Source organism: Hypomesus transpacificus, unplaced genomic scaffold, assembly GCF_021917145.1.
Source record: "Hypomesus transpacificus isolate Combined female unplaced genomic scaffold, fHypTra1 scaffold_154, whole genome shotgun sequence".
Classification (NCBI taxonomy): domain Eukaryota; kingdom Metazoa; phylum Chordata; class Actinopteri; order Osmeriformes; family Osmeridae; genus Hypomesus; species Hypomesus transpacificus.
Window position 1 is genome coordinate 159,232 of NW_025813721.1, and position 19,591 is coordinate 178,822.

General features: G+C 43.5%; 1 protein-coding gene across 2 annotated transcripts in view; it reads left to right on the top strand.

Moving 5' to 3' along the window:
* Window positions 1-2,448: 2,448 nt before the first annotated feature.
* znf185 (zinc finger protein 185 with LIM domain) overlaps window positions 2,449-19,591 on the top strand; it is a 59,465-nt gene continuing 42,322 nt past the window's right edge. Inside the window, exons 1-10 of one of the 2 annotated variants that reach the window (XM_047051408.1) lie at window positions 2,449-2,705; window positions 3,860-3,950; window positions 4,128-4,251; window positions 4,469-4,576; window positions 15,213-15,296; window positions 16,514-16,612; window positions 16,757-16,801; window positions 16,950-18,701; window positions 18,819-18,938; window positions 19,495-19,557. In XM_047051408.1, the coding sequence (XP_046907364.1) occupies window positions 3,941-3,950; window positions 4,128-4,251; window positions 4,469-4,576; window positions 15,213-15,296; window positions 16,514-16,612; window positions 16,757-16,801; window positions 16,950-18,701; window positions 18,819-18,938; window positions 19,495-19,557 (2,405 nt within the window). In that variant the 5' untranslated portion in view covers window positions 2,449-2,705; window positions 3,860-3,940. The remainder of the gene's footprint in view (window positions 2,706-3,859; window positions 3,951-4,127; window positions 4,252-4,468; window positions 4,577-15,212; window positions 15,297-16,513; window positions 16,613-16,756; window positions 16,802-16,949; window positions 18,702-18,818; window positions 18,939-19,494; window positions 19,558-19,591) is intronic. The other variant, XM_047051409.1, reaches the window with a different exon arrangement.

The window sequence follows — 19,591 nt, forward strand, 5'->3', positions numbered from 1 at the left end:
GTTTATTCAGTTGCTAGTGACAACCATTTTTAGGGGAAGATTAGAACAGCCGGGAATGCACTTTACAGGGAATTAACCCCACACATGGTAGTTTGAACTTGTGTCCTTATGAATTAATAATGATTTAATGAATACCACCCACACTGCCTCTGCACTGAACAGCTCCTTCGGCGACCGCGGCTCCTTCACCTTAACCTTGCGTATCCACTACAGCGGAGCGGGTGGCTCGTCGGCTTCGGCTTCCAATTCATTTTCAATGGAACCGGGCGTTGACGCTCGCGTAGGGATTTGTCGGAGCATCATTGCCTGGTTTCATTGAAAATGAATTGGAAGCCGACGCCGACACGCTGCCCACTCCGCTGCAGTGGCGGAACTAGAGTTTTATACATGGGGTGGCCAAGGGGTGGCCAAGGCTACTTCAAGGGGGTCCATAGTCCAGAGTCTTGGGTCACTGTTTTAATTAATATATACAGTGTAATCTGGGTCCATAAGTGCTGGAACATACAAAATATTTTTGGGAAAAAAAGCTCAAGCACCAGGGACTTACAATAGCATTTCTGTGTTACAGAAATAACACAGTACATAGTTTATTTACAAAACAAAGTGAATTTACAAACCCCTAAAAACACAGCAATTTTACTTGACAGGTATATAAATAAAAATATAAATAACTTGGTGCCCAACCACATTACAAATTTACAGTATAATATTTATGTTCATATATATTATGTTAACTAATAGCAAATAATTGTTTGGGAATTGGCCTAAACAAGACCAAATTAAATCTGTGGAGATTGTCAGAGGAAAGGAGGCGCTTTTGGTTGGCAAAGCTCAACCAAGATCTACGGGGGAAAAATCTGGACAACACACGGATTTGTTCGGCACATTTCTTGTCAGGTATTGTGAAATGTTTATTTCAGCGGTTCAAAACAAATTTTCTATTGTAATGATAATATTTTTAATAGTAAAAACAATTACTGCTTTTATTGTTTTTACTGTGCGCTTATTTTACTGTAAAGCTGACATTGACATAATATAATTCATATCAAACTACTGCATGTGTATGGGTTCGGCGAGAAAACCAGGTAGTAAACAATATCGGGATATCCAACTGAGGCAGAATCACCGGGTCGTCACGGATCCAAGTAGAGGGAGCTAACTTGTAGGGATCTGCACCGCCAATACATCCTAATTTCTCAAAATGTCAACCGTTTTCTTGAGGTCCAAGTCCTTCCCTATATGCCTTTGGATCTTGGACGCGTTTTGATGACCATTTTGGTTGTTTAGACATGGCTACAGTTGTACCAAAGAGTATAGAATATACGTTATTTGGTTGTTTTCCATTCAGTTGTTTACACCGAGTGCCTCCAATATGGCCGCGCATCCGGGTTACCACCCAGAACGTGACGTTGGTGAAAACCCTCTATTCTTCTGTATCTCCCAACAAATGTCTCTCTTCGATTTGAATAATGCACCGCAACGCAGCAAAATAAATGCTTCTTTCAACATAGGTCAAATGAAATGTCATTCAGCATCAAATTTCCAGTAGCGAATTACATTTTGTGGTGGCACCCAGGGTGGCCAATCAGATGTCAGGGGTGTCCAGTGCCACCCCGGACACCCCTCTGGCTCCGCTACTGCTCCGCTGTAGTGGACACGCAGGGTAAGTGTGCGAAGGAGCGGTACCACAGGTCCTTCCTTCCTGCTGCTGTGAGACTACAACCAGCACTGCTCAACACACACAAACACACACAGGACTCAACCACAGTAACTCATGGACACACTTAAAGTGCAAACTACTGTGCAATATTTATATTTGATTATTTATATTTGGTCTCCATATGCAACTGGTGTTATCTTTTTTTTAATATCTCATACTTACTTTGTAAATTGTATGTATACTTCTGTCCACTTTGCTGCTGCCATTCCCGAATTTCCCCATTGTAGGACGAATAAAGGTATATCTTATCTTAAGTTTGGCAGGAAGAGACCCTTGTGGCTGTTTTCACTGCAAAGTAAAAATCCCTGTTATTTGTTGTAGCGCTACAGAAAAAGTTAGGTGTAGTTGACTGTGACTTTGTGAAGAATAGACACATTTGAAATTTAGTTAGCATAATTCCATAATATTGGATCTGTGGATATGGTGTTGAGATGTTGATGTGTCTCTGACTCGTTATGATGATGCTTATATTGTGTGTCCTCTCCTGGCCTAGTGAGCATGAAAGGGGCAGTTTCCTGGGAGATAAAACTGCTGCTGTAAGTGCTGGACCACCATCCTCCCTCTCCCCCTCTCTTCATTGACTTCTTTCAGGGGGTGCGGTCTGGCTATGACAGGTATGTGCTTGCTCACTTGAAATGAATTTCAATGAGTAGTAAACATAGACTAGCTTGTTTTAGTAAGCACTACCTACACACCCTCTCTTTCTCTCTCTCACACACACACTCCCTCTCTCACACACAGAGGGCTGACCAGCCCAGCCTCCTTGACTGGCTCAGCTAGTTAGAATCAGTCCACACCCGTACCTGTTCCCTAGAGAGAGAATCACCTGCCTGCCACAGAAACCACTTTCTATTTCCACACACACACACAAACCCACCCTCACCCACAGATACCTACCATAGTCTACTGTACAACAGCAATCAGTTCATTAGTGCTCTTAGCTCATCTGGTGGATTTTTGTAGATTAGCTGGACATCAACCCAAGGTAGGTTTAAATCCTGACTTCTCTGTGCATTGAAGGCTGTAGTTGAAATGGTCACCTATAGTCAGTTCTTCCTGGCTTCAGTTCATAGTAAATTCTAGAGGTGATCAGTCATACTGAATATCTGCTGTAAATGGGTTGTGGTTTGTTTCATTTTCATCTCAGCACTGCACACTCGCTTTTGATGTCACTGTGTGTTTGCCCTGTCAGAGTCATTTGTGTGTTTGCCTGTCAGTCTGTTTGCTTGTAATGAACACCTGTCTATCAGGGCCTTTCACCATATTACTTCTCCACTGCCTGGTCATATATGTTTATCATACCATTAATCAGTGCATGATGATAGATATTTTCACTCTCTAAGCCCTTGGCATTTATTTGCTCAGCCCGTCAGCTCAGATATATTCAATTTGGATACATTCCAGAACAGCTGACTCTCGTTGTGTGGGTTGTGACTTCTAAAACTATTCGCATGGTGATTGTGCTATGATAAGAGAAATCAGGTTGTTGTTTCATGACCGTCCCAGTATTCTGCCTGTGTGAAAAATGTGCTTTAATTTCCATTCCTTGGGGATGTCATCAGTTCATAGATATAATAGCTACTTTATGATTTTATTATATTGCATTATGGTACGAGGTTACTAGTTTACATTGTTATGCATGTTTCGTAAACTCCACTCCTTGTAGATTGTGTCTGTGCGAGTGTTAAAGCAAGCAGATGTAGGCTTACCTCCACTGACAACCACATTTTTGTACCTCATGCTCTCCCCTATGATCTATCTGTAACTGTGTGTGTGTGTGTGTTTGTATGTTACCATGCCCATGTAAGTAATAGTGCATGTGGTAGAAAGTGGTAGGACTGGATCTCCGGCATGTCTTAAGGATGAGTCTAAAGAATTCTACTGACACAGAGAAAGACACAAACATATCACACACTCAAGGTGGGAACCTACATCAGCCCTACCCAACCTTATACCAGAGACAGTGAATCACACTCCCTAGAGCAATTGAGGGACTGTGACCAAGATCCCCAGCATCTATTTGCTATCTATTCACATATCACAAGCATCCATTTTATGATTGCTATCCAATCACATTGTTTAATGACACTTTACACCCCCCAAGCAATAAATACAATTTTATGCTAATTTGTTTTTCAGCTAACCGTTGGAGTCAACAGAAAAAAGAAAGAAGGGAGACAGAAGAGAGAAACAGACAAAGAAGAGATATTCTGACCAAGCATGTCAAAAGGTGATCTGTCTGGTCTGTGTGTTGAAAATCAGTGTGAATTGGAGATAATCTGTTCTTCCTCCCAATAAACGAGTGAGAAGACTCCACACCCAAAACCAAACGGTTACTTAACTTCATGTCTGTGTGCGTTGTGCGTGTGTATCTGTGCCTGCCTGTATGTGTGTGTGTGTGTTCCAGAGGGGGACAGAGCATCCGTGTTCAGGACCACCAAGGTGCGTACCAAGCTAAAGGGGGACAGCAGCTGGCTGCAAAGATGCAGTGAGGCGGCTCAGATACAAGAGGCAGAAGAGGAAAAACCATGGTGAGAGTGCCCATCTCAATATCTCTATGTCTATCTAAGTCTTCTACTCTTTGTCATCCACCATTACTCTCTATTTGGAGCCTCTATACTCTACTGATGATGAATCTCGTTTTATAGAATGATGATATAATTTGGACTTGCTTGTCACTGTCCTGTTCCCTCATCTCCCTTCATCCTTCTCTCTTCCCTTCCTTCATCCCTCTCTTCCCCTCGGCAGGATGGCAGAAGTAAGGGCCAGTCGTCTCAATGGAGCTCCCCTGGAGACCAGTCCAGTTTCCTCCCCTACCACTGAAGCCCAGCCTCCCCCCACACAAAACAATGACGGGTAAAAACTGAAACACACCAGCTCAGGACTAAACAGCTAATGTTTCCATTCCATGATAATTTTGACATTATAGAACGTAATTGTAGAATGTTTCTAAATTCTCAGTTCGACGTTTTCAAAGACAATCAATCTTGTGCTACAATTGTGTATACCACAGCTGTCAAGTGGGTAACGGTTCCAGGCATTTGATATTTTCATGCCACATCAGGCGTGCATGGATTCTGCTAGATTGGCCACGGATTAATGCCTGGAAGCAAAGGCTTTTTTACTTTTATACTTATGGTATATTTGAATAAAACTTTTTTTAAATGATTTTCCTACATTAGTTGTAGGCTATAGCCTATCACTTAAGACCTAACTTCACTACACTGGAAACAAACGGCCAACCATGTTTTTCCCCCGATAAAAACTATCCAATACATATATATTTTTTAAACCCTGATTAATGATGGCGTTAGCTGTTCGGCCAACATATTAGTCAGTTGTTTCTAAACAGTGAACTGTGTTCAGGGCTCTCAAGTTTTATGAAAAGTTTGGCGTGAGATTACCATACCCGAAACAACAAAAGTTCTCGTGCCATTTGTGGCCAATCATGGTGCTTTGCGGCGCTTCAGGGTGCTATGCAGCCAGTGTTTCCCAGGTGTTGGGATTTAACCCTGTGAATGCTGGATGTTGTGCATTAGCCGCTTCAGGGTTCCTGTCAGAGAGCACGAATCACCAGGTGGAGTTTAAGGTTTTACTTGGTAGTAAGATGGTGCACTACAGGCAGTCACAAACTGTACATTGGATCAATGAATGAATGAAAGAATGAAGTTTCTGAAAATAAACCCAAAAAAGGTACATTGATATCACAGTTGTTATATCTACTATGATCTGACATTAATAAATAGGTTATTAATCACTTAACAACAAATACGTAAATAAAGTGTAAAATTATCACACTGCAAGTAAAATAAACATCCTCTCTCGCACAGTAACAATTAGCAACACAACAAATGTATTACACACTAGCTGAGAACATGTGCGATGTACACTGAAAAGTTAGCAAGCTAAATAAATATTAACTCACAGCTTTGGATCACTGGGTAAAACGGCTAACATTGAGTACTCGTTTTAGACTGAAACAACTCAGGCAGTACTCGTATCTGACTGAAACAACTGAAGAATAGCTTGATCTGCTGTAACAACAGCTAGACATAAGGAGTACAAACTTACATCGTCTCTGACTTCTGTACAGGCAAATGCCATAATGAACAGTCCCCCCAGGATTTCGCGGGCCTTTTTTGTGATAGTTGCGGGCTAAAATTCCTGATTTCGCAGGAGCTTTTGCAAAACGTTGCGATGAAAGTTGGAGTGTTTATTAGGTGTTCGTTGCAAGGCAATTGCGGGAGCAAGTGAAAGTTGCGATAAAATGTTGCGAATGACCCTCTTTGTAATTTAATAAAGTTATTGGTTTAAAAATAAGTAATTAACAAACATTCATTAAAGAATAATAAAACCATTGAGAAATTGTCCCATAAATAACCTTACCAACATGCCAATTTTCATCATATCTAATTGTTAATCCTTATCCAACCAGGATTCGCATTGAAGGGAGGATTCTCCGAGAGCAATACTGCTCCCGGCGTCTACGAAACTTTGGCGCTCTCATAGACAGTAGAAGAAAGCACACGCAGCGATTGACTGGTTGGGCAACTCTGGATACAGGACTGTTAACGGTGTATTTTTTGCCTGGAAGTCTCTAGAAATCTGGCACCTTATTGAACGAAATTAAAAAGAGTGAAAGAGTGCACAGACACCAGAATTAACGCGTTCACAGTATCGTTTATCAGGCAGTAATTTACTTTTACATTTATTCATTTAGCAGACACTTTTATCCAAAGCAACTTCCAAGAGAGAGCTTTACAAAGTGCATAGGTTGCTGATAATAACAACAAGATAGCCCCAAAGAATTGCGGGTAGCCAAAACAAGAAGTACACATTGTGAACAACCAAAAAATAAGTGCCAAAGGGAAGAACCATAAGAGAATGTAGTAAAGCAGTTACAATTAAACAACACAAATCTCTAAGTGCAAGTGTACCTGTAGTAAAGCAAGCAACAGTAAAATAAAATAAAAATAAGATTAACTAAAATGGAATATTTCGCAGCGAAATACAACAGCTTAAATAAGTTACCACTAACCAACAAGAGCAACAGGTCTCTAAGCAAGAGTCATTGTGATCCTTGAGGAAACTAGCATTGGGTTCAGCAAACCATTCCTAAGTACCGTTGTACTCCCGGAACAAGTGCGTCTTGAGCCTTTTCTTGAAGGTGGCGAGACAGTCAGTGTCCCTGATGGAGGTGGGGAGCTGGTTCCACCATTGGGGGGCCAGGCAGGAGAAGAGCTTGTGTTGGGATCGGGCGGTCTTGAGCGCTGGGACGACCAGGCTGAAGAAGACCGTAGGTGACGGGTGGGGGTGTAAGGCTGCAGGAGAGACTTGATGTAATCGGGTGCAGTCCTGTTCACTGCTCGGAAGGTCAGTACCAGGGTTTGAATCTGATACGGGCGTTGATGGGTAGCCAGTGGAGAGAGATGAGGAGCGGGGTAACATGGGAGCGTCTGGGTAGATTGTAGACCAGGCGGGCCGCTGTGTTCTGAATCCTCTGAAGAGGGCGGGTTGCAAATGCTGGGAGTAGTCCAACTTGGAGAGGACCAGTGCTTGGACTAGCAGCTGGGTGGAGTGCTCAGACAGGTATCTCCTGATCTTCCGGATGTTGTAGAGGGTGAATCTACAAGACCGGGAGACTGCGTCAATGTGGGCCGTGAGGGAGAGCTCGTCATCCATGGTAACCCCTAGGTTCCTGGCAGAGGATGAAGGGGTCACCGCCACAGATCCCAGGGTGATTGACAGATCGTGGGAGATGGAGGGGTTTAGCCGGGATGATAAAAAGTTCTGTTTTGGCGAGGTTCAGCTTGAGGTGGCGCTCGGTCATCCAGGCGGAGATGTCTGCGAGGCAGGCCTCAATCCTAGCTGAGATACGTGGATCAGTCGGGGGGAACGACAGGCACAGCTGCGTGTCGTCAGCGAAGCAGTGGTAGGAGAAGCCATGGGAGGTGATGATTGGTCCAAGTGAGGTGGTGTACAGAGAGAAGAAGAGGGGTCCAAGGACGGAGCCCTCCCCAGGAGACCTGGTAGGATCTTCCCGACAGGTAGGATGAGATCCACTAGAGTGCAGCGCCAGTGATGCCCATCTCAGAAAGTCTGGAGAGCAGGATCTGGTGGTTAACCGTATTAAACGCTGCAATAAAGTCCAGCAGAATAATGACGGATGACCTGGAAGCCGCTTTGGCAGACTCGAGGGCAGTGGTGACTGAAAGGAGGGCAGTCTCCGTGGAGTGGCCAGTCTTGAAGCCCGATTGTTTGGGGTCAAGCAGGTTGTTCTGAGAGAGAAAGTTTGACAGTTGGTTAGATACAGCACGTTCAATTGTTATTGAAAAGAAAAGTAACAGTGATACCGGTCTGTAGTTCTGGAGGACGGCAGGGTTAAGGGTGGGTTTTTTTAGTAGAGGGGTAACTCTGGCCTGTTTGAAGGCAGAGGGAGAGGTGCCGGAGGTAAGAGAGGAGTTTAGGACATGGAGAAGAAAAGTTATGATGGAGGGGTAGATGGTTCGAAAGAGAGGGGAGGGTATACGATCAAGGGGACAGGAGGTGGGGCGATGAGAGAGAATGAGGTCAGAGATCTCTGCCTCGGACAGGGGAGAGAAAGAGTTTAAACCAGAGGTCCGCAACCTGCTGCTCTTTAGCGCCGCCCTAGTGGCTCCCTGGAGCTTTCCAAAAAAAAATGAAAATAGAAAAAGATGGTGTTAACATATTTTTTGTTTTAACCTCCTAAGGATCACAGATATGTAATCGTTCAAAAGCGGGCCCCACAGAGTACCGTCACACACGTGTGATTCTGAACATTCCAACCTACTATTTTCCGATAGATAAAAACTGTATGACAAACGCTATAGGACGTTTCAGCCTGACGTCACAACAACAAAGATCTTGGCTAGCGATGGTTAACTTTAACAAGCCATTCAAGCCAACAGGATTTTCCATGTAATTTAACCACAAACACGTTTTATGATTATTATGATTACAACACGTTTCATGATTATACTTGTGAACTGAAAAACTAGACGTTCCCGATGTCGTTGCTGTTGATATTGTTAGCGAATAACGGTAATATTGTAACGTGTATCAAACTCGTAGTGACTGAGATCGCTAGCTACTGCTGTAGCTACAATATCCAACTTATCGATTAAAGATTTTCTGGACTGCGTGAGCTTTCTAGCTATCTGTCTGGACAAAATTAATTTCCTTCGGGGGTTAATACAGTACCTATCTATCTTATTGACTATGGAATCTTTATCATATGGCTTCAAATTTTACAATGAGGAGGCTAACAAGTAACACTAGCAAGAAGTAGCATTGCTACGAGTGTTATCAGAGAATGTCTAATATGGGGAGAACTCCCACTCTCGGGAAACTTCCGGGTTCTGAACTGGTTGCAGTTCCACTTAGTTCCATATGTGGGCGCTCACGGTCGAGGGCAGAATGAATGGAGGTCTATGGAGCTATACCCCTCAAAATCCACTTTTTTTCAGGATTTAATTTTTTGTCTAGTAATTTGAATTCTGAATTTGAAAGGGGAGGCAAAAACAAATACACACTGCTGGGAGATAGATTTGTTTTAAGTCGCCTTTCTGTTCTAAAAAGCCTTTCAAAATGTCTTTGACGTCATACACATTGTACGGCCCGAGATACTGCTTGACGGCAAGCTCTGGTTACTGCCAATTTTCTCTCGAGGCATCGACAACACAGCTGACAGGGGAGGCTCGCCCTGTCAATGCACATGCTAGAAAGAGTTTTGGTTTGCTAATGTTGTTGCTAATGTTGCTAATGTTCTGACATTCTGGTTCTGCTTCGGATGCCATCAAGCGGGATCTCTGGTCGTAGTCAGTCCTTCACTGACCAATCAGCATTCGTTCGCAGAATGCTAGCGTGTTATGGGCAACAACGACTTACCCTGTAAGAAATTGAGAGGACACAAGGACACAACTTTCGACCTGTAATCCATGTTGAACATGCAAAAACTACAAATAAATCTGAGATTTCTCAACGACAATCAGGTGAAAGAGACAAAAGTTGCCGTTTAGCTCCATAGACTCCCATTCATTTTGCACTCGACCATGATCACTCCCAGTGGAACTCTGGTGGAACTGCAACACATTTCGGTACAATGGGGCTTAATAGGGAGTGGGCAGGCTCTACTTAAACAGGCTCTGGTGTTATGCTAGGTAGCTAGGTAACGGGAGCTAGCTAGCGTTTTTTATGAATGCTCATTATGTATTTGTAGCCTACTCACAGGGCTGCCAAGTCACGCATTGGCCGTGAGACACACGCATTTCAACCATTTCACACGCCCTCACGCCACACCTTGTATATCTCACGCTGAAAAGGCAATGCCAACCAAGTAGCCTTGTTCACATTGTAATCAGGGCCGGGTTGGGTAATCGGGAGAATCGGGAGAGTCCCTGGTGGGCCGCTTCACTTCTGGGCCCGTCGAGGATTTTTTGTTGTTGACATTTGTCGCACTAGTATTATCTTCTCTTAAAGTAGGCTACACACGTTCCGCATTCTGACACCTCAGCCTCTGCATGGGTTGTACCATGTGAGGGAATTCTCCCCTCCCAAATAGAGTTGGTTGGGTCCATAGTCCGTCTTTTCCAAAAAGTTTTCTCAGATAGGCTACGGATAGCTAGGCCGGGGGGCCCTACCTTAACGATACGCGTCAGCAAGGATGGATGGGAGCAGGGCCGGAGTGATGGCATCACTAGACAAGGTTTTTTGATAAACGTCTATGTTAATTTTACATAAAGCTGAATTAAACTATTTTGCGCTCCAATAATGGCAAAGAAATTTCACTTGCGCGCTATGCGCGCTCGCATTACGTGTGGAAGTAATTAATTTAATTAACATAATTAATAACATCATTTTTACAAAGTCTGGCCTGATTAACACTCGGATCGTTAGAAGTCTCCAAAAATGTATCAATATATAAAATAATACAATCCCTTTCTGTAATTATGATACCCCCCAGAAAGGTTCACTGGAGAGGGGGGGGGGGACCAAATACAAAATCTCACTCCAAGGTTTTTGCAAAAGTTGGCAGCCCTGTACTTATCATTTTGACAGTAGGCTAATATAGCTAATATAGACACTTAGAGCATGTGTTGCCTTATATAAGGCTTATATAAGGCTTTAAATGTGTTTGTGGTAAGAGTAAAGGAAAACATTTATTCTATTTGGGTGTATTTTGGGCATATTCGATTAGTGCAGAGGTCTTCAACAAGGGGTCCGCGGAGGTACTGCAGGGAGTCACAAAACATGTTGGTTGATAAGACAATTTTTTACATTTCTTTAATAAAGAAAAAATCATTTTCCACAAATTTCAATGTCTTGAATTGTATTTATCGTCTTTAAATACTAGGGTGTCATTAGGTGTGTTTGACTGGATGCAGGCGACGCTGGCGCTTCATGAAGTCGAACGCACCTAAAGTTAACACCGTTTGCGCAATCCTACTTTAACGTGACTAAAAAATGTTTGCCGTTAACGCAGGTTTCTTTTTGACCCTGGGAATCACCTGTCGTCACAGACTTTGACTGCCAACGGTAGCTGAATGATGGAGAGAGGGCTTTTATATGGGAAGTTCCATTTTAAAAAGTTGCAAGACGGCTCGGTCGACAAAACTAAGGCTGTGTGTACTGATTGTCAGGCTGTGTTTAGTTATCACCGGAGTACTTTCAGCCTAAACTATCACATGCAAGCAAAGCACACAGTTAGCAGCAGCAGAGTTCGCTCCGGTATATGGCAGACAACCAGTGTTGGGAATAACGTGTTACAAAGTACTGTAACTCCACTACTTTTGGCAGTAACTAGCAATGTAACTAATTACTTTTTCCAATTAAATAACCATAATTGATGAATGAATCAATACGCATTTTAGATTTGCCCACACAATGGCCGACAGTTCGGACCGTGCAAGATTTTTGTCATGGAAATATCAACATTATTTTTCCCTTGTCCAGATCAAGGATTAAAATATACTGGTTAGTTGTAGTTTGTGTGCGTAGGGGTGGGCGATATACCGGTATGAACGCGGATACCGGTATTGCGTTGTGCCATGATATGGATTTTGCCATATCATGGATATCATGATATATTAATAAACGTATTAGTAAAGTGTTTCTATTTGGTATAAAATATAAGTCAAGTGATACTGCCTAGTGGGCTAGTTCAAATTTGTATCTTTTACAAAAAAAACATGCAGCATGGATGCTGCATGCATTGTGCCAGCCAATCATAGAGTTAATATAACTAGAGTAAGCTACTTTTGTCTTCCAAGATGGCGTCCCCATTCATTTCTATGAAAAGTGCTCAGTGGCGCAGTGAGGCAAGCGAGAGCGCGAGACTGGCACATCTTTCCACTTCCGTGTTCCAGTCTAGCTTTAAACAGTGGTTCTTTTTTTCCCTAGCTCCGAGACCTCGTGCACACTTGCAACTAGCTGTACACGTCATACTTTGCGACAACCAGTCGCGAGCATAGATTTGTATGGTTACGAGCTAAGGCATTGCAGTGGGAGAATGGGGTACAAGTCCGATAAGAATCAGACACATGATGCAAACTTAAAACGGAAATGTATTCTGTCACTGTATAGTATTTCTTTCACTTGTTTTTTAGAAATAGGCTATAGGGCTAAATATAGGGCTATTCTAGATGGAACTCATCACATAGGTTGCTTTTTTTCTTCGTGATATGAGTATGATTTCCAACGCATTGTATCAGATGAAATAAACTGTTAACATGAACAGCTCCGTCTTTGTTCTCGCAAGGCAAAGAAAGCTTAATAATTATTTTGGTAACCGAAATCTTCCATAATGCAGACTTACCACAGCTTACTTCCATTTTTAGGCTATATTCAAACAAAATGCCACGAAATTCACATTGCCTTCAATTTAACATCAGTGTAGAAATATGGCCTGTGTTTTATATGTTCATCCTACAAAACCAAACGCCTATTAATGGATATAACGTGATCTAACAAGACTTGGTAATAATATAATAAATAAAAGCTTGAGAACTGTGTCTAAAATATACTTTATTGGACATTTGCATTTGAAAGGGGAATATTCGCAGAACCATATAGGCTACAAGACATTTCCATCAAATGTAATTGGGGGTGAAACATATAGAGTCACTGAGGACCTTCATTGTCCCACAAAAGCAGTCTTGCTTGATGACACGATCAAAAAAAGAATAATGGGTATGTTTAACAAAAGCTTCTGAAGGCAAGACTAATATTATTTAAATATAGGCCTATGTAATTTCCTATTGTGGTTACCGGTTAAAGTATTAATCTTCGTCTATGCTCCAGATAGACGTCAACAATCTATGCTCGCACTTAACATATTATATTTGCCGTCATGAACGTTTTTACGAAAAATCTAATCTGTTTAAAAATAACGGGAATAAACTATATTAACAACATTTCATGTATGTGTGACAACCATTTGCTTAACTTGCTACAACAGGGCAGGCAACTCAAGCCAGTTCTCCCTGTGCTCATTCAATATAAGTCTATGGATCATTCAGTTCCATGTGAATCGGCTATCGGCCAATGTGAACTTTTGTGCTCGTGCCCTGTTAGTATCCGCGAGCACATTTGCAGGCAACTTTTATTGACGTAAGCAAATAAATGGGGTGCTAGTTTACCCATTTCGGATTGGTCTCAAACTTAGTAAAAATCGGGAAAAATTGTTCTATGAAAAAGCTTGTAGTATGAGCCAGGTTCGAGAATCGAACAAAAATTATTGGGGGAGATAGTTTTGTAAATGTTGACTGGAGTTAATAGAATAAAAACGACCGGAAGACATGGAAACCTAACCGTAATGCAATACCACCTACATCCACCGGGGCCGTTGCTTCAAGCCGAGGGGCGAGGGGTTGGGGCTTGCAGCCAATGAAAGTCAACAAACAAGCTAGCACAACTCCAGGGGAAGCAAACATTCATATGAGTAAACTGCTTTTGTTGGCAAGTGTAAGCAAGTCATGATGTCTGAAAATAATCCAGTGGGGTTGATTTGCCGGACAAAGAAGAATTGGTAAAAAAAAATTTAGCCTCTGTCGTTTGGAAATGATTTGGTTTCAAGTTATCCGACAGCAACCAACTCTGTGAGTTGTGTCGTCGAAATGTGCCAGCCAAAGGTGGAAACACTAGCACTGTTTCACCACCTGAAAGCCATGCATGTCGGCGAAAATGAATCTACCAGAATGCGTTTGACAAATCCAATGCCAGGTTGGTTAGAATTGTGAAATGTATGTTTATTGTAGGCCAACAAAATCGAGTATTCAGCCATGTAATAATTGTTTATAGCTAGACCTAACTCTACAAATAGTTTTTTTGCGGTCCCATAAACGTAAGCTACTGTTGAACGCGTAGGCTACTGAGAAGTCGATCTTCCGTGGCAATTAAATGCTGCAAAATTTTGAAAATTCTACTCGTGACGAAGCTAACTAAAGCTAGCTAGCTACCGTTTCGGAAAAATAACTTACACTTTGGGGACCGTCGGAAATATTTAGAACTCATGCGTCTAAAGGTAAATATTAGTGCTGTCAAACGATTAAAATATTTAATTGCGATTAATCGCATTAATGTCATAGTTAACTCACGATTAATCAATTAATCGCACATTTTTATCTATTCTAAATGTCCCTTGATTTCTTTTTGTCCCAAACGCGTTATTAACGGCATTAACGCAAACCCAAATTAGAGGCGTCAATTTTTTTATCGCGCGATTAACGCTCTTTTTGACCTAGCAAACTTTGTAGTTCTTTCACATTCTGTTGCAACAACCACTGACGTTAGAAAAACTACAATACCGCACCGGATCTAGCTAGACCGGAAACAAAACAACAGGCACGCCACACACACTTGTTTGGGCTTGCGAGCCGGCTAAAGAGTAGTAGCAAAGCCCGTTTACGGATATTAGACATTCTCTGGTAGTAGGCTAACGTTACGTTTTGAGTTGATTGCCAGCACCAGACGCCGAAATGGATGCCAATAAGATTCTGAATGGAAAGTTTACATTTAAAAGGTTGCCAAATGGTTCCATTGACAAGACCAAAGTGATCAGTGTGTTCTGTCGTTGTGAACTGAGCTATCATCGCAGCACGTCGTGGAGTCTAAAATACAATTTTGATGGCCAAGCACACAGCTGATGCGAATTCTCCGCCCGCTAGTCAAAGCCAGGCGATTGCAATGTTGTTTTAAATTATAAAAAACATTTGCACGAAGCAATCCGAACCACTTTTCCATGTTGATAAGAGCATTAACATTTGAAAAAATAATGGATGAAAAATTATTAAAGGGACATTTAGAATAGATAAAAATGTGCGATTAATTGCGATTAATCGCAAGTTAACTATTACATTAATGCGATTAATCGCGATTAAATATTTTAATCGTTTGACAGCTCTAATATATACAGTATGTGTGCTACAAGTCCTGATAAACCTTTGTGTGTGCGTGTGTATGTGTTTTTCTTCAGAGCCCCTCACACAGTGCGAACCATAGTAGACACCCCAGCAATCCAGAGTGAGGACAAACTGTCGGCTGAGGAACAGGAGAGAAGGTGATAAATAGGGCTGTCCCCACTCAGTCAACTAGTCGATTTTCTTGGTCGACTAAGATTTTTTTTGTCGAGCTGCCGTATGGCAGTGAGATCTGATTCCCTCTTGTTTCATTATTGCTGAATTAACAAAATGTTCTACAGAAATGGTAGATTATATTATTTAAGACAAATAAAGCAACTCTAAAAATATATAATTTAAAAGAAAAAGTGTTACTATTTCCCCTTTTGTTGATCTGCGCTTTGTTTTGGTATTTTGCACACGGCACGATTGCAATTGGCTGCAGAACTACAAACTCTGCCATAGCCTACTTTGTCGGTGTTATTCGTCAAAATGGCATAGAAATGTCAGCATTTGGCAGTGTGGCAGCTTTTGATTAAATTACATTTACAAAGTACCGGGTGACTCAAAAAACGTTGAATGCAAACTCTGCCAACAACGCCTGAAAAACGTATGTTGGCCTAGCCCTACTTCGCTCATGCTAACGCACTGGGTTGAAAAATGAATATGCCTATTATAAGATCCAAATCTTTCTCTGTTGCACCGTTCCCCACTCAGCTTTTACGTAAGTTTGCATGCTGCAAATTCAGGCAGTGATAAGCGCGCTCTGATGATTTGCATGTTAAACAAACAATATTTTAAATTTGTAGTACATTGTAAGAGATACTAAATACCATTGGCATTTGGTTACAAGAGTACTGGTGATGCGAGTCTTATTATTAGTAAGCTATTAGCGGCTGAATCTGCAATGTACAGCTGCCATTGAGTCAGATCGTGAAAAAAAAAGTGTTTCAAGTTTCGATTAGTCGATTTTCAGATGTTTTAGTCGAGCCTTGGTCGACCCAAAAAAATCTTAGTCTGGGACAGCCCTTGTGATAATTATCTCACACATTCACCTGAAAGTATACATCATATTTTGTAGTGCAAATATATAAAATGAATGACGATAACCAATGTTTTACCCTCCCCTTCCTACTCTGTTTCTTAACCCCCCTCCTTATAGCTTTATCTACATTTAGTCATTTAGCAGACGCTCTTATCCAGAGCGACTTACAGTAAGCACAGGGACATTCCCCCCGAGGCAAGTAGGGTGACGTGCCGTGCCCAAGGAACCGAATGAACCGCCCAAGGAAGAATCGAACTGGCGACCTTCAGATTACTAGCCCGACTCCCTCACCGCTCAGCCACCTGACTCCCTATCTCTCCCTATCCCTATCTCCCTTATCTATTTCACCAGGAGGGAGGCAGCTAGCAGTGTCCTGATGACCTCTTCAGTCAGACAACGCTCCTATGTACTCTCAGCTGCCAAGAAATACGAGTATGTGTGGGTGGATAACCCAGGAAATCAAAATTTTACTAACGTGAAGGATTATTATACATATCTCTTCATTTCCATCTCTTTCTTTTTACTCATTTTACATGCATACGACAGCTATGTATTTACAAGGTTTTCCTCTTGCAGGTCTGCAGAACAGCCACCAGACATCATATCCTTTGTGGCTAAAAGGTAAACATGATGGATGGAAAGACTAAGAGATACATTGCAGTGTATTGTATTTAAACTAGCTCTATAATTTCATGTAATTGTAAATTTACTTTTGTGGGTGTGTGTTTCTGTATGTTTGTGTGTGTGCTTGGTTGCTTGTGTGTTATAGGGTGGAGATTACAGATGATGAGGACACAGGGAGTCCTCAAAAGTCAGCTTCCCTTCTTGCCCCCTCTGGCCCTGCCCCTGTTTCTACCCAAACGACCCCTAACCTTACTCCCACCCCTGTGTCTACCCCTGCTCCCTCCCCTTTATCTACTCCTACCCCTTTGACTACCCAACCTCCTGCCCCTGCTTCTACTCCTACCCATGTCTCTGCCCAACCTCCTGCCCCTGCTTCTACTCCTACCCATGTCTTTGCCCCAACTCCTGCCCCTTCCTCTAATCTTACCCCTGTCTTTGGCCCAGCTCCTGTCTCAAAACCTACACCTGTCTCTGCCCCCACCTCTACTCTTCTCTCTGCCCCAGCTGCTGACCCTGCCTCTAAACCTACCCCTTTTTCTGCCCCAGCTCCTGTCTCTGCCCCAGTTCCTACCCCTACTCCTATCTCTGCCCCAGCTCCTGCCCTTTCCTGTAAACCTTCCTCTGTTTCTGCCTCTACCCCAACTCTTGCCCCCACCTCTGCCCCAGCCCTTGTCCCTACTCATACCCCTGTTTCTGCCCCAGTCCTTTTTGTCTCTGTCTCTGTCCCAGCTCCGGCACCTGACTCTACTCCTACCCCCATCCCTGCCCCAGTTCCTGACCCTACCTCTAAACCTACCTCTGTCTCTACTTCTACCCCAACTCTTGCCCCTGTCTCTGCCACAGCCCCTCCCTCTACTCCTACCTCTCTGTCTGTCCCAGCTCCGGCACCTGCCTCTACTCATACCCCCATCCCTGCCCCAGTTCCTGACCCTACCTCTAAACCTACCTCTGTCTCTACCTCTACCCCAACTCTTGCCCCTGTCTCTGCCACAGCCCCTCCCTCTACTCCTACCTCTGTGTCTGTCCCAGCTCCGGCACCTGCCTCTACTCATACCCCCATCCCCGCCCCAGTTCCTGACCCTACCTCTAAACCTACCTCTGTCTCTACCTCTACCCCAACTCTTGCCCCTGTTTCTACCACAGCCCCTGCCCCAGCTCCTGCCCCTACCCCTACTCCTTTTTCTGCCCCAGCTCCTGCCCCTGCTTCTACTTCTACCCCTCTTTCTGCCCCAGCTCCTGCTTCTACTCTTACCCCTGTCTCTGCCCTAGCTCTGGCACCTGCCTCTAATCCTACCCCCATCCCTTCCCCAGTTCCTGCCCCTACCTCTAATCCTACCTCTGTTTCTGCCTCTACCCCTACTTCTCTCTCTACCCCTACCTGTGATTCTGCCCTAGCACCTGTCCATACCCTTACTTCTACCCCTGTTTGTGCCCTAGCTCGTGTCCCTACTCATACCCCTGTGTCTGCCCTAACTCCAGCTGCTGCCCCTGCCCCTCCCCCCACTCTTACCCCTGTCCCAGCTCCTGCCCCTAACCCTACCCCTGTCTCTGCCCTAGCTCCTGCCTCTAACCCCACTCCTACTCCTACCCCTGTCTCTGTCCCAGGCCCTGCCCCTACTCCAGTTTCTGCAACTATTTCTGCTCTTACCCCTACCCCAGTCTCAGCTCCCACCCCTTTTCTTACCCCTGTTCCTGCTCATGTCTCTACCCCAAGCCCTGCTCTTACTCCTGTTCTTGCACCTAGTCCTGCCCCTAGACGCGTGTCTGCCGTATCCCCTCCCCCTTCCTCCACCCTTACCTCTGCCCCTATCCTTAACCCCGTCTCTGCCCCAGCCCCTACCTCTGCCCCTTCCCCTGCCTCCGCCACCACTCCTTCTCCTGTGCCAACTCCACAAACGTGAGTCCTTCTACTCTCTTAACTCCTGACTTTGATTAGATATTTGAAGCAATCCCTTTCATCGCAGAGTGAAAACATGACTGTGATTCTGCGGTTTTGTTGTTCTGCACTCTTAAGAGCGAAGTCCACTGTCCAGTCGAGTGTCAGTCAGCCAGCTGAAGTGAGCGTGAGGGGTGAGACCTCAGTCTTGCATCCAGAGAACAAGAAAGATAATCTGTTTTTGCAGTCTTCCAACAGGTATGGCTTCCCTCATCAGCACTCAGTACGACAGCAGATAGTACAGTACTCATTCCAAGACTAACAAATGCTAATCAATGCAACATGTTTTCCCGCCATTTAAAATGTGCTAAGGACTCTCCCACTCGGACAATAAAAATACTAAATTTGTTTAGAAGTGTGACGGACTAATTCAGCACATGGTGCCTCAACAATGTGACGTTTTGTATGGTCACATTTTGGGATTGTAAATGGTAAATGACTTAATTGGCACATGCATGTTTGGTCAGTAAACTGTTGAGGAACATTTGTTTTGGTTTTGCACTCATGGACCTTTTACAGTCCTTCCCTATCGCTGTCTCCTATCTCTCACTGTCTATCTCTATCCCCCCCCTCTCTCTTTCTCAATAGGGGTAGTGTTGACACGCTAGCTACATTATCAGTTATCCTCATATCCTTTGACAGGAGATCATCGAAGTAGGACAACATAGAGAGAAACTTAGTAGGATGTCAATGACAAAGCAAAATATTTATGTTTTGTTAACATGGTCTGTTCGGTATTTTCTGTCCTTGCCAGCCTGCCGTGTAAAGAGGAGGAGGGCTTCTGGCAGGAAGCAGAAAAAAACATTCCCGACGACAGGTGAGTCTTCCTGCGTTGTTCTGGAGAGAGTAGA